Raw genomic sequence first — 15,514 nt, 5'->3', positions numbered from 1 at the left:
CAAAGCCACTCATCTCCTACTCCACAAAAGGGGGCCTCCCTACCCCAGGGATCCCTCTGGGGCTCCCCTACTTCTGCGCACTTCCAGCCTTGCGCGAGCACTTCCGGGGCAGAGCACACGAGGGCGTGCACGTGGGGCCCCGGCGCAGAGGATAGCGCCTAGTGTCAAATCCACCAGCTGTAGAGCTGGGGAAGGGGCGTGGGGACCTAGGATGCGCTGGGGATGGAGAGTGATGGTGTGTGGAGTTTGAGCGGATGCAACTTGCAGTGGGGCTAGTGGTTAGAAGAGTGTTTGACAGATGCTGGACCAGTCCTGTCGGAAGCTCTGGGTTCTCCCTGCCCCATGAGTCCCACCGGCACTACCGTAGTTGAGTCTGTGATCTGCACACTTAGCATGCAGTAGAGATAGAGATGTTTGCCCAAATGCAAGTTCCAAGCCCCTGGCCTCAGAAGACTGAGATTCCGGAGCTATGGAATAGGACCCAGAATCCTGCATTAAAAAAAAACAAAAACGAAAAACCACTTTTCGACATGAAGTCGAAACAGTGGTTTCAAAACAGTCGCAGACATAGAAGTCTGCGAAACTGACTTTGAGACTCAAAAGACTGTCAACATTTCTTGCTTCCTTAGACTGGTTGTGGTATTTATCCTCTTCTTCACCACCCCCATCCCTACCCCTCAGAAACCTCACACACAGAATACAAAGGAGACCTTAGTTCTGCCTAGAATACAACTGGTCAGCTCCGTGTGGCTCCACTCAAACGTGCACTCCCAGTTAGAGAATGAGGTTATTTTCAGTCTTCTGCTCCAAGATCAAGTTTTAGATTCTCGTCCCTCTTTTCCTGGACCACTTCCTTCAAGCAGTTAGTTGGCAGGACTGCTAGAAGTCTGGGTGATGCTCTATCTTGATATTTTAAATTTTTTCTGAATTTTGATAGAACCTGTGTGTGCCATGAAAGCATCATTAGTTGAATATTTAGAAATAAACGTCCGTTGGACTTCCCGGACTGTCCAGTGATTAAAGCTCTTTGCCCTTAATGCAGGAGGCCAAGGTTCCATCCCTGGTCAGGGAACTAGACTCCACATGCCACAACTAAGGGTTTGCATGAATCTAAATAACCAGAAACTAGCTCTCAGGGCCTCCATCCGCAAGGGATGCACCTGAGGGGAGGAGATCTGGAGTACCTGGCAATAGGGCAGATCAGCGTCAGCGATGTTAAGACAGATCCTGGTACAAGTTCTGCAGCCTCCAGGGCACCCTCTGCGATATGACACCGCCCTCTGGTGGCCACCAGCATGCTTGCAGCGTCCGGGAAGGGAGAGGACGGGACCCTGTAGCACTAGCTCCCACTGGGACCCGCTTTGGGAGAGTTCCCGACAAGGGCAGCGCCCCCGCAATCCCAGCTTGTTCACCGGGGGACCAAACATTTTAAAGAACACCAACTACGAGCCGGCACAGGGCAAAGCGCTTTACAGATATTAACTCAATCCTCACATAAGCCCTAACGGGTAGCCTCATTTAAGAGTTTGCTACAGGTCACTCAGAGAGCAAGTATTGACTGTTTTTAGATGTATAAAAGATATTTGTTCGGGGCTGGTGCACTGGGATGACCCAGAGGGATGGGATGGGGAGGGAGGTGGGAGCGGGGTTCAGGATGGGGAACACATGTAATGGCTGATTCATGTCAATGTATGGCAAAAACCACTACAATGTTGTAAAGTAATTAGCCTCCAACTAATAAAAGTAAATGGGAAAAAAAGATATTTGTGTCTCCATTTCTGAAAGATTTTGCTATATACAGAGTTCTAGGTTGACAGATTCTTTAAGCACAATGAAGATTTCATTCCCCATTCATAGGGCTTCCACAGATGCTATTGGGAAGTCAGAAGTTGGTCTTTTTCTCTAGTTGCTTATTTACCTTTTATATACTACTTTTTCACCATGAAATATCTGTCATGGACTTACTTTTAGTTATCCTCTTTGAATTTCATTGGATTTCCTGAATCTGTACCTTGGTATGTCTTTCATATACCTTTTTCTGTATTTTCCTTCCCGGAATCTGATTAAATCTATGTTGCTCTTTCTACCCAACAGCTTAAGGTGTTTGTCTTCTGTACTTCTCTGTGCACTGGTTTCTGAACAATTTATTCTCACCTATATTTCAGTTCATTAATTCTTTCTTCTTTTATATTTAATTTGCCGTCTAACATATAGCTGTTGGAGTTTTGTTTTTTTTTAACTAGCTTAAAAAAACAAACACATTTGGTTATTTTCTCAAGCCTGCTATGTCAACTTTTTAAGATTTGTCTTCATAGATGTTTTCAACAGGGTCTTTTATCTCTTTAAAAATACTAAGAAAAAAAATCAAGAAGTGCTATTTTATACCCTGTTAATCCCAATACCTGATGTATTTGTGTCTGTATTTGTTGTCTATTATTTCTGCATGTTCTCTTTCACGATTTATTTCCTTGAGTGTCTGATTATCTTTGAGAATGTGCTGGATGGTATTTTAAAAAGAAGTGTGTGTGTGTGAATGATGTCTGAGATGATAATATCTTTCTCTAAAGGATCATTTTCATTTGCTTTTGTTAGGCAACTGAGCACACCACTAGGTCAAAGTTTTAGGGTTTGAAGGCTGAGGAGCTCTACACCTCCAAGACAAGCTGAATTTGGGAGACATGTCTATGCCAGGGCTTATTTCCAGCTTGACATTTTCTTGAGGGTGTCTTCATTTGGGGTCCCAGTTCAAATGTGGGGCGATTATTCAGACTCCCAGCTTTCAACATATTTACACTTGTGTCCCATATACTGCAAGCCCACCAACCTTACAGCCGGGTTTCACAGGTGTCTCCTTCCACCAGCAAATGCCTTCAGGCAAAAGTAGCTTTGGGGGGTTGGGATTATGATTTCATCTCTTGCTTCTCCTAGAGTTTGAGCTTTAATTCTTCCCTCTCCCTTAGCTCTTTGGAATGCTTTTCTTTTCTCAGCGTGTTATTCAGCTTAAGTTATTTTCCATAGAAGAGTCGGCCCTAATTACCTAGACTACCATTACCCTTAGTGTAACCCTTCACTCAACGCTAGGTTACTCTCCCTCCAGCCTAACAGCACAGGACCCTTCCTGTCCCGAGGAAGAGAGCTGACTGGAAGAGAGAGGAAGAGGCGATAGTGTTTCTGGTTTTATGGCTCTGTTTCAAAGTAGAAATTCACAGTTCCTCAGGAAAAGCCACACTTTTCCCAGAAAGTGGAGATGTTACCTTAAATTTCTCCACTTACCTAGACTACCTCCTATCATAGGGTAAGGGAGTTACAGAAGGTGAGGTTCGGAAAAAGAACGAGACTGGCACTTTACAGGAACAGATCACCTTTAATGAGGCGAGAAGGGGCAGGAGTATTAGTGACCTGCTGCACTAAACCAAGAAAAGAGTAAGTATATATAGACATATATGTGGAAATCTACTGTCTTAAGGGAGCCTAGGCTGTCTTCTGTCTTCTCCTAGGCTGTTTAGATTAGTTATCTCTTACACGGCTGGGGCAAGGAATTCTGGACATCCGCCAGAGGCTGGGACTGGCTGGGAGCTGGGCGTAATCAACCTTAACGTCCTTTTTTTTTTCCTACCGGTGAGCGAGTTCTTTGTTTTGCATAGAATGGTGGGGAGCATCCAGAGGGGAGTTTTAACTCCAGGCTATTTTGAGCAGTGTAACTTTCCCTTAGTATGATTCTTCGGCTCCCAAATTATCCAGATCACGTGACAGAGATGGTAGTTTCCGGCCAATGGGCAGAGCCCGGGAAAACAGAACAAGGTCCCGGCCTGGGGTGTTCTAGGCTAGCCATAGGACACGGGTGGAGGCCATAGGAGGAGGGTAGCCTGGCTATGGGCAAATATCATGCGCGCGCCCAACTCTTTCCCCCTCCGCACTTTCTCAAAAGGGAATGAACACCATACGAAATGCAAACGTCCCCGCGCAGCTCGAAACTGAACGCTGTCTGGGGTCAGACCCACGTTCCTCTCGAGCGCCCCCATCGGCGGCGGAATACTTCAAAACGGAAGTGATCCACCGCCAAGGCTTTCGGGAAGTGTAGTCTCCAGTCGCGCGACGAGCCCTGGGCCGCTCCGTCCGCACGCGTGTGGCCGAATTCCGTGGACTATACTCCTAACCCAGAGCTGGTACAATGCTCCGGGGTGGAAATGGGCTTCCTTTCTTTTTTCTGGCCTCGCAGCATGAGCGATCTTAGTTCCCCAACCAACACCAATGGAACCCGTGCCCCCTGCAGTGGAAGCGCCCGGGAAGTCCAAGTGGGCTTCCTTTGACACTTCTTTAAAAGGCACACCCAGAACTTCCTGTTATTAATTCTAACTTTTATACTATAAAGCTAATGTGACTGGAGTCACCCTTTTAAAAGGCCTTCTCGCCCTTGCCAGGTTATCAAATACCTGTTAGGAGCTCCTAAGATGAGAAAGAGCAATTTTGTGCTTACTTAGGTTTATTAAAACTTAGACTAGACCAGTTCAAAACTCCAGATTCACACCTTAATTCTTAAGAGGCCCGAATGAGTCGAGCAATGGTTGAGAAGGAAGGTGCCGGTCGGCTGTTAGTCCTGTTGGGCCGGAGGCCGGTGGCTTGCCCCGATAGGTGGCTTCCTCACAGGGAGATGCGCGCTGGTTTGGGGGCTGTAGGCAGCTTCATCCCGGCCCACTGTATTCATTCATAGAGTGGGCTACTTTAGTCCTCACCTCCAACCCCTCTCCAGGTGGGTCACACGCGAGTTTGGTGGAGCAGCCCCTGGGACACAGTCCGATGGCTCCTGCCCACTGTCTAACTTCTTTCCTCGGGTGGGCTCAGGCACAGGATAAACACATGTCCCGGTGTGCCAGCACAATCCCAGCTTCCCATCTACTTAGCTCCCCCTTGAGAATGAGCTCAATGGTCCTGGTTTAGTGAATCAATAACGACTGAACACGCACTATATACAGTCACCCTACCCAAGATCCACTGAAAACCCAAGATCCTGGTCTTGTTAACACTGATAGCAAAGAAGTAGGAGAGAGCGGGCTTGTCTCAGTTTCGAACTCCGCCCACAAAGGCGGACCCTCAGAGGGCTTCACACTCAGCGGGTAGAGGTTACTCCAGCAGCACACCCCTCCCCTCAGAAATCTCCAGACTGTTGCAGCACCTATCCGTGTTAGATTACTCCCCACCGCCTTGCCAGCAAATACACACGTCATGAGTGCACGGCGAGCTCTCCTAAGAACTCGGGGTAGTAGCCGCGAAGTGGGCCTGTGGTTTTGCTGGGGATAAAGACATAAGTTCCGGTGATTTCAGATGCCCCTAATAGCTCTTGGTGCCTGATATCCCTAGCGCCATGCATGGGGAGGGACAGAGGCCTCAGCCTATGACCAGAGGCACATCTCCCCTGGATATGACTGTTCTGTGGGTACGTCAGTGGGGCCCTAGGAGTGAGAGGCTGTGCATCTCCCACCTCCTCATGCATCCTGTGGGGATGCATGTGCCTGCTTCGTGTGGTGCCCTCTAGAATGCAGGGGAACATGACATTTTTCATCATTCAGATTTTAGCAGCAATTCTAAGCTAATAGAAAAAATCCATGCCAAAACCCTGTGACAACTCTTTAACTTTTGAAAATGAATATTAAAATTTGAGAACTGGTAATTGCTAGTTTCTTAATGCACATAGTAAAACAAAAACCCCATTAATCATTACAGCTAATACTTATCTGGTCACCAGAATAAAATACCATCTATGTTACCAGGTCCAAATTTCCTGGCTCCTTTATCCATTAAAATGTTTAACAAAAAAAATAGTTTTTTCAAAATTATAGGGCTTTCACTAAAACTTGCTAGCAAAAATTAGCTCTTTCCTTCCACCAACACCAGCCAATAATCATTTATGCTGCTTATCCATAGGAAGCCCTCTGCTCCCCTGTCCTCCCCTTCTTTTTAATTATTCCCTAAAATGGCATTTCTAGAGTGGGAACTGCTGTACTTGATTTTGACAGTACCAAGACGTCCCTTTCTTGGGCCTGGATCAACTTCCCATCCTTGGAAACACAATTGCCCATTATTCCTTTTCCTAAATCCTTCAGGCATGCTGAATAGGTCAGCATAGGTTCATGGTACCAAGGGGGAACCAAGCATGATTCCCCAGCTTGGTTGTGTGTGAGGAGGGACCAGATTAAGAGCAGGTAGGCAAACTAACTGTAAAAGAGTTTAACATTCAGAGACACATATATAACAAATATGCATCACCTTCTTTTAGCAAATATTAATATTTTGAGATTTTTTTATTAAAAAAAAACTATAAAAGTTTGTCTTTCTTTATCCCTTCCCACCCCTCTCCCCTCTAGCTCCAGAGGAAACCACCACTCTAAAGCTGATATTTTAATACTTTCCTACTTTTACTTCACAAGTCGATTTAAAAAAAAGGTGATATGGACCTTTAATAAGTTTTATCACATTGTATATAATCCCTCTGTAACTTTATTTTCAATTGTTTTTGATGTTAGCCTTGTTAGTACATGTACATGCAGTTCAACCATTCGTTAAACATTGGCGTTATCTCCTATACTGTGGAAAGGGCACTGAGCAAGATATGTAAGTTGCTGTTCTCAACCATCAAGCTGTTCACCTATTTTTGTACCTTAAGAATGTTATGTTTCAATAAAATTTACACACACACCCCCCAAAAAAAACAGAAGCGCATATAAAAAGTAAGTAAAATATTTACTATGTCAGGTGGTGGTAGGTATTGCAGAGAAAATGAAGCTGGGAAAGGAGATGGGAGTGTGCCATGAAGGGGGACTGCTTTTTTACTACTGTTATTTTTTGGCCACACCGCACAGCTTGTGATACCTTAGTTCCCCTGAGCAGGAATTCAACCTGTACCTTCAGCAGTGAAAACAGAGAGTCCTAACCATTGGACTGCCAGGGCATTCCCACAAATTGCTGTTTTGGTACAATAGTCAAGAAAGGGTTCACTGAACAAATATCTGCTGGAGGTGAGGAACCAAACCAAGTGATATTAGGGGAAGAGGATTCCAGAAAGAGAGAAAAGCAACAAGATATGGCCATCCTCATACATCCTGCAAGTTAGCAAACAGAACTTAATGAACCTTGGATGTGGGATGTGAAAAAAAGGAAATCAAGAATGGTTACCCCTCCCCCCAAAAAAAGAATGGTTACCCAATGTGGGGCTTGAGCAACTGGGGTTACCTTTTCTCAGATGGGAGGTTTGAGGGAGGAACTTGATAAAAGATGAGATTGGGATGGGGAGATCATGAGTTAGTTCATCTTTGGATATATTAAATTTGGGATGTCTGTTAGAAGTCCAAGTGGAGATGTCAAGTAGGCAGCTGGTTATGAGTATGGACTCTTGGAATGGAGATAAAATTTTCAAGTGGGTATTTAAAGCCTTCAGACTGGATGACAGCCCCAGTGAGGGGGGACTGTAGAAAAAGAAAAGAGCTCCAAAGATAGAGCCCTCTAAGTCCTATATCAAGAGCAAGGGAAGATAGGGAACTTCCCTTACACTGCCAATGAAGAACAAGTTCTCATTTTCTCCCTGCCAGACTTCTAATTTTTTGCCAGCCTAATGAATATGAAATAATACCTCACTGCTTTCTTTTGCAGTATTCTGATTTCAAAATGGAGCATCTTTTCATTTTGAAAAGCCAATCTTCTTTGACTATCAACACATCTCCACTGTACTGTTAACAAGACTACATTAAGTACCTATTGTGTCCCTGGCTTTTTGATAGGCAAGGGAACAAAAGTTAGCCAAATGATGTGGACTCTGCCTTCCTGGAACTCACCATCTACTTCAGGGTGGGGAGAAAAACCAATCCATCAAAAGTACAAATCATGGTAAAATGAAGGACATCAACATAATCCATTAGAATTTAAAAGGAGACCAATTTAGCTGGGCAGTCATTAAAACCTTCCCTGATGTGACATCTGCATTTTTTTTTTCACATCTGCATTTTCAACAAAAAGGAATTAACTAGTTCAGTATCTATCAAGGCCCACTGTAGCTATAAAGACCTGAGCACCAGCATCAGTATACCTAATAACAGAAGAATTGTTTTCTTATCCACGATTGCACAGAGAAATGCAAGAGGCTTTGTAGGACATAAGGCCTGCCCTGGGGCTTTTCCCCACACATACCCAGGCAACAGGAGTGGAAGATTGGTTTTCTCCTGTTTCTCTTTTGCAATTTTGAGACTATTATTCCTGCACTATTATATCTATTTCACTCTTTCATGAACCTCACACCATCTGGTTATACTTACCTATACATGCTGACACAGTAACCCCATTCTAGATATTTATCTCACTATGGGCATTTTAAGAAAAAAATTCTATGGAAATAAAAAGGCGAGGGTGCTTCAAAAGGTAGAAGTATTCAATATTATTATTATAAAACCAATGCCCCAAACTATCCAAATATTATTGCAATAGTAGTGGATTTGTTAAGGGGATCATGAGACTATGTAGCAACATGAAAACATTTATAAGAAGGTTTTTTATTTAAGTATGATACAAGATTTTATCTACAGTACAGGCAAATACAAATAATTGATATATTAAGGGATGAAGGTTGTGGGTGAATTGGGGGGACTTAATTTACTGAAATAGTCAAGAAAAACCTTCCAAGGTCCTTCATTTTGTCTCCACTTGGGTCTCCAGTTTAAACTATCACCATATCCCTTCTTCCATTCACCCTCAAAAGCCTGTTATATGCAGTTCCTTGAACATAACATGGCTCTGAAGACATGATGAAGATTAGAGAGTAAGAGCTGTGCCTCTGCAGCCAGAGTCTGGTATCTCTTTGGGTTTTTCTCCCCATTAGAGAACAAAGATACAATACACACATTGTTTCTTCAAAGCAACAAACAGAAATGTAACAAAAGGGGAATCATTCCACTGGTCCTGGGGAACCCACTGAATCCCAGGAAGAGCTTTGGAAATTGACCAGTCCAGGGACTTTAGGAATGAGAAATGAGAATACCATCATGTCGCCTCATCCTGTGCAATGACAGCAGACCTGCCCTCTCTGGTAAGGAATTAGGTTCCAAGCAACTTTAGGCCTTCACCTTATCAGCCTAGTAACCTCAAATCAAAGTATCCTTGCTAAAGTCTGTTTTGAAAAAATTCTGTTCAAAGACTCTAATTGGCTCAACAGTCCCTGAACTTATCTTTGAGCTCCTGGATGTCCTGACTTGTGTTCTTGTGGTCAGTACAGAAGGGATTGTTACAAGAGGAAGAGGGGGGCAAAAGCTGGGCAAAGACAAGATACCACAAGACCTATTAGGGCAGCTGTAAGGATTAAATGAAATGATGGCTGTAAAGTACTTAGCAGTGTCTTTCAAGAAGTAAGCATTCAGTAAATGCTATTATTAACTCACCTGGCTGTGATGAGTTTAGCAGTTAATCCCTCTTCCTTTGATGCACCACTCTTTAATCTTAGCCAAGTTCTGAAAATGGAAAAAGACAAACTGACTCCCATTCAACTAAGAAGGCTATTTATTGAAATAATACAATGATGTTCCAAGGATGTAATTCACATTGCCTAGAAAGCTTGGTGTTCATAAGTGCATGGTGTGTGGTTGCTGGACTAGGCAATCCTCCATTCATACATACATCCTGGGCTACCCCCCACCAATGACGATGTGCTGAGATTCAGGGGTGGTTGGATCTAGGCCAGACTCCACACACAAACCAGTGGTCTCCTTTAGGTATCCTGGAACCAAGTCTTTATAAACTTCCATAACAGTTACATTGCACTCAACTGGTTACAATTCATGCCATTCTTGCAAACAGTCCACTATGGGGATCCCCAATCAAAATCAAAAGGAGTTTCTGATAGGCTTCCCAGCTAAGAAGTCAATCAGTGGAGGAGGTTCTGAGTAGAATTATTGACAACATAGGCATGGTCTTGGCACTCAGTGTGTACAAAGCACTAAGTGGAGAACATCACAGAAAAGGTTTTTTGGAACAGTTAAAAAGTCTTGGGAGGACAAATCTGCTACAGAATAACCCATCCTGCTTCACATGTGATAAATGCACTGGGCTAGACATCCCCCATTTCTGACCCCACACACATTTTTCCTGCAAAGGATTATGAAGGATGTTTCGGAACTGCATCATGTTATCCAGGATGAGACAAAAAGGATAACTCCTGCTACGTGGCATGCAGAGAAGCCAGTAGAAAAGGATTACCATCAACACCAACCCTTATCATTCCTCCCCATGATTCATCATTAGGATGGAAAAATCTGCTTATTCTGGGGACAGGGGCAGAGGCTCTTTCATGAAAGGTGTCAATTTCCACAGCTGCTCCCAAGTTTATCTGCACTACTGGTGCCAGTGAATGAACAGATTCTGGAAATTCCTTTAGAACAGCCCATGGGAGGCTTTAAGGGATATTAATGACTACAGTGGGCTCCTGAAGCTTACCTCATGCTTTACTGATGGAAAAGCACCACAGAGCCAAAAAAGTTAATTTTTTAATGGTGAAAATTTCCTTGGCACACAAAATGATCCACTATATGCTGATTCCCTAAACTGATTTAAAGGCAAGTTTTATGGCAACAGATAACTGGATTCATACTTTAGGGTAAAATTAAATTGGGGGATTTTTTTTTGTCTATGGATCTGTGCTGTTTTCCCATTGATCAAATCAATATAGGAAACTTGGCGCAGTGCTTTCCCATGGGAGGATCATGAAAAGCACAGCAGGAAGGCTTAATAAATTCTATGAAACTGACCACATGTTTCCTGAAATATGATACTTGGGAAAAGGAAAGAAGTCATTAGTAGCTCAACTATTTACAACTTTGGTTGTAAGCTTCCAACAGGCAGCTTTAAATAAGTATGACAAATTTGCATATGTCTTGCTGCCTCTTATATTCAACTCCTGAGTGCTTGTTAAATATTTGTGCATCTGATTTATTTTAAAACTTATTTTAAAGCCCTGAATTCCAAAATATCTTTTCAGTGGCAAGACCATGGGGCCAAAGATCCAGAAGTCCTGCATTTTCCACCCAGCTTTACTGTTATAAACTGTATCAGGCTTGCAAACCACTTCACATCTTTGGCTTTCAGTTTCATCTGTACAAGGAAGAGGCTGGACCAGCTGATTTAATTCTTTGAACGGTGAATTCCTGGAGGTGAAACTGGTTTCCATGGTAAATTTAACGTAAGAGCTGCAGTTGAATTCATTTGTCAAACAATTTAAAAATGAGTTTTGGTCATCACTGTGGGAGTTTTATTTATTTAAAAAGGCTGTAAACACTGAGAGTTACAAATTAAACTGTTGAAAGTTGGTGATTCCCTGCATACATATATTCAAAAGCTTTACAAAGTCCAATATATAGGCATGTCATTTCTAACAGGTTGTATGTCTGTAGTTGTTTTCACATGTATGTAATCAGATCTGAGAATGTGGCTTTTATTAAAAAAAACACTGCTAGTACAGAGATTTCTCAACACACAATGCGCACAAGCATACACACCTGCACGCATGTGTGCATGCACACACACACAATTCATTATATCCTCAAGCTTCCTCTCCAGTAAGAATTGTCTGATACTGAATAATATTTTAACTAAAGCTTTCTTCGTATTTCTTAATGTCAAGGGTCTTAGAGTTTATTTCGTGTATGAATTCGCAGATGTTTAGTAAGGGCTGAGCTTCGACTGAAGTTTTTCCCACATTCCTTACAAGCATAGGGTTTTTCTCCAGTATGGATTCTTTGATGATCATGCAGATTGGTCTTCTTTCGGAAAGCGCGCCCACATTCATTACATTCATAGGGTTTTTCTCCAGTATGAGTTCTCTCATGCTGAATGAGGGATGAACTCTGACTGAAGGCTTTCCCACAGTCAATACATTCATAGGGTTTCTCTCCAGTGTGGGTTCTCTCATGTTGAGTCAGTGATGAGCGTCGACTGAAAGCTTCTCCACATTCATTACATTCATATGGTTTTTCCCCAGTATGAATTCTGTGATGCTCTATGAAACTCGTACTCCTTTTGAAAGCTTTTCCACATACATTACATTGATAGGGTTTCTCACCAGGGTGAGAAATAGGTTGTTGAATGAAGGCCTGCTCACAATCATAGGGGTTCTTGTCTCCAGTGTGGATCCTCTGATGGTCAGAGAAGTCTGCAATGTGACTAAAGTCTTCCCCACAGGCATTGCAATGATAGGATTTCACTTCAGTGACACTGCTTTCATCTTGAGTAAGAGATGAGCTGTGCTTGAAATCTATGCTATAGTTATTGCTTTGGTATGGTTTGCCTCTCTTATGAATCCTCATGTGTTTGTAAAGGGATGGGCTCTGACCAAAAGCTCTCCCACATATGCTACATTCGAAAGGTTTCTCTCCTGTATGTGTCCTCTCATGTTGGACAAGAGAAGAACATCGACTAAAAGCTTTCCCACATTCCTTACACTGGAAGGGTTTCTCTCCACTGTGTGTAACCTCATGCTGAGTGAGGGATGTGCCGTGCCTAAATGACCTCCCACACAAATTACATCGATAAGGTTTTTCTCCCGTGTGAATTCTCTGGTGCTGAACGAGAGAGGAGCTGCGCTGGAAGGCTTTCCCACAAAGACTACACTGATAGGGTTTCTCTCCAGTATGAGCATTCTCATGCTGACCTAGGGAGGAGCTATGCCTGAAGGCCTTCCCACACACATTACATTCAAAGGGTTTCTCTCCAGTGTGAATTCTCTGATGCTCAGTAAGTTGTGTCTTCCAGAGAAAGGTTTTCCCACAGTCAGTACATTCATGGTGCTTCTTTCCAGGGTAAATTCCCTGATCTGTACCAGTGGGGAAAGCTCCGTCTCCTTTATGAGTTTTCTCATGTTTAGTCAGAGATGATCTGTGAATAAATGCTTTTCTACATTTATTGCATTTATAAGGTTTCTTTTTTGCAAGGATATTATTCTGGTTAAGTAAGTCTGAATTATGTCCCAAATTGCTCCCAAGGGTATCACATTCACTAGACCCTGGAGGAATGTTCAGTTGTGTAACCAGGTCTGTGTTCAATCTACAGGTTTCACCAAATGTATTTTGCTCACAAGTTTCCTCTGGTGTGATTATTTTCTTCTGGGTGGATGAATCTGGCCCCAGATGTCTCTTCCAGTTTTCCTTATGCCTTTCTAACTGTCCACTAAGGTCCCAAGCATCTTCTCCCGTGGTATGTGAGAGCTCATCTGTGCTAAGGGATACTTTAGATATGCTCTGCTGCAGATGTGAAGATTTGGCTTCAGGCCTGGTCTTCCAGTCTGAAAGAAACCCAAAGTGCAAACATCCCCTATTCCCCTCTGTTAAAACAAACTGCTACAGTAGGAATGAAAAGACAGCAATTATATATCACTTTGTTTTGAAATTAGTCCAATAACTTCAAAAGAAGACCCTGAATGGAGAAAGGAAGAGTGGAGAGAGATGACAGAGCTATCATTGCAGAGCTATCATGTTGGATAAGTCCAGAATGAGAAAGCCTACATAGAAGGGCTTGTTAGGGAGTAAGGGAACCAGTGAGCATGAGAGAGTTAGGCACAGATACAAACAGAATAGGATCATAGTCTTTCATGCAGAGTCCTATCTGCTATTCATGCCTCTTTGTCCATTTTACAAACTGCCATGGAATCTGTCTTCCTAATACATTCATTTCATAATTTCTTTAAAGTCACTTCTGAGGCTTCAGATCTTCAAACCTTGCTGAGAAAATCTGTCGCCAGTGAACTAACTGAAATGATTTTTTGACGTAACTAGAGATAGAGGGCTATACTTCCCAAGCAGATAAAAAAGTAATATTTCAAGAGGCAAATCATCCTTGCCCTTACAACTAGAGCTGTGGTTGTAGCCTATTTGAGTTCTGATTCTACATTAATCACCTCTCTTAAGCAAAAACAATTTATTTTAATTTGCCTAAAAAGTTGACCTTTAAACCTTTGTTTACCTCTGAATACTAACAGAAAATTAATTACTGTCTAGGTTCTAAGAATGGTAATTTTTTAAAAACTAAGGGGAGGGAGGTTTCTGGAATGCTGGAGATGTTCCATATCAACGGAAGTTTGGGTTAGACGGGAGAATGCATGTGTCAAAGTCAAACAGATGGTGCTTATAAGAGGTGTAAATTTCACTGTAGTTAATATTTTTTTAATTAAAAAGAAAAGAACTATGAACAAATATTGAACTCCTGTCAATGATATACATGCTGAAGTATACAGGGGTGAAATGTACTCATGTCTGCAACTCACTAGGAAATGCATCAAAAGTAAGACAGATTAATAGATGGATAAAGAATTATGTGATAAAGCAAACATAATAGGTTACTATATAATATAACAACAGGTTAACAATTATAGCATCATGGTGGTAGTATATGGTGTTCACTGTATCTTTTCAACTTCTCAAATTTTGAAAATTTTCATATAAACATTAGAAAGGGAAAGAAAACAGTAACTAAAGAACCCTAAATTCCCAAATTCCTTACCCTGGAAAAAGACTCAATTCTAAATTCCTGAAGACAGAGAATACTTTGTATTCCTTTTAGAATATTTCTCAGTGGGACACTCAAGAAATGTTTGGTGAAATTAATGAATGAGAAAGTTCTTTCCCCAGCAAGATTCCATAACAATCAATAATTTTCTGACTGCCTTCTATAAGCTCTGCAACACAGAGGGAAAATATTTAGAAACACAATAAATAGACACTCCAGGAACTTAAAAATCTAAGAATAAAAACAAGACAATCTTTTGATGACCAAAAAAAAAAAACCCCAACAGATGGCATGTAGTAAATTTGATTTTGTGTGGTAGAGATGATATAAATGGTATTTGTGACCAGGGAAGAAAGAAACAAGTATATTAGCATATATTAGGTTTTATGAATTAGAGAGACCTTGACCTTATAGATGGCTTTGGACAGAGAGAAACTATTATCTAATGAGGGAATACTTCTTACAGAGAATATCAGCAAGTATGTAAGGGTGAAATGTACTCAGGTCTGTAACTTCAAAAAGAAATTCAACCTAGGCGGAGCTCTCTCTGTCAGGAACAAAAAGATATTACTGGAAGGTATGATGGGGACCTTAAAAATCAAGGGAGTTTCTGCTTCCTATAATGAGGTAGAAGGTTCTTTCAGAGAATGGTAGTTTATGAGATAAAGCATTCAATTTCAACATGGTCCATGACGTGATGAATAAACAAAATGTGATATATCCATACAATGCAATATTACTCAGCAATACAAAGGGGTGAAGTTCTGATACATGTTACAACATGAATGAACCTTAAGCTACGTGAAAGAAGCCAATCACAAAGGGCTACATATTATGATTCCATTTATAGAAAATATCCAGAATAGGCAAGTCCATAGAGACAAAAAGTAGATTAATGGTTGCCAGGAGCTGGGGGGAGTGAGGAGTAGAAAGCGACTGCTAATGGGTATAAGATTTCTTTTTGGAGATACTGAACATGTTCTGC

The 15,514-nt window shown here is 42.0% G+C and overlaps 1 protein-coding gene across 17 annotated transcripts in view; it reads right to left on the bottom strand.

Annotated features, from left to right (window-relative positions):
• Window positions 1–15,514, bottom strand: part of ZFP90 (ZFP90 zinc finger protein) — a 161,492-nt gene that overhangs the window by 54,532 nt on the left and 91,446 nt on the right. For 6 of the 17 annotated variants that reach the window (XM_043898899.1, XM_043898903.1, XM_043898902.1 and 3 more), the window contains one exon: window positions 9,524–13,309. The exons of 3 other annotated variants lie outside the window; for them this stretch is intronic. In XM_043898899.1, coding sequence (XP_043754834.1) covers window positions 11,658–13,309 — 1,652 coding nt within the window. In that variant the 3' untranslated portion in view covers window positions 9,524–11,657. 8 more of the 17 variants (XR_006340523.1, XR_006340521.1, XR_006340520.1 and 5 more) reach the window with 4 other exon arrangements.

Source organism: Cervus elaphus, chromosome 4, assembly GCF_910594005.1.
Source record: "Cervus elaphus chromosome 4, mCerEla1.1, whole genome shotgun sequence".
NCBI lineage: Eukaryota > Metazoa > Chordata > Mammalia > Artiodactyla > Cervidae > Cervus > Cervus elaphus.
This window is presented reverse-complemented; position numbering and strand designations above follow the sequence as displayed.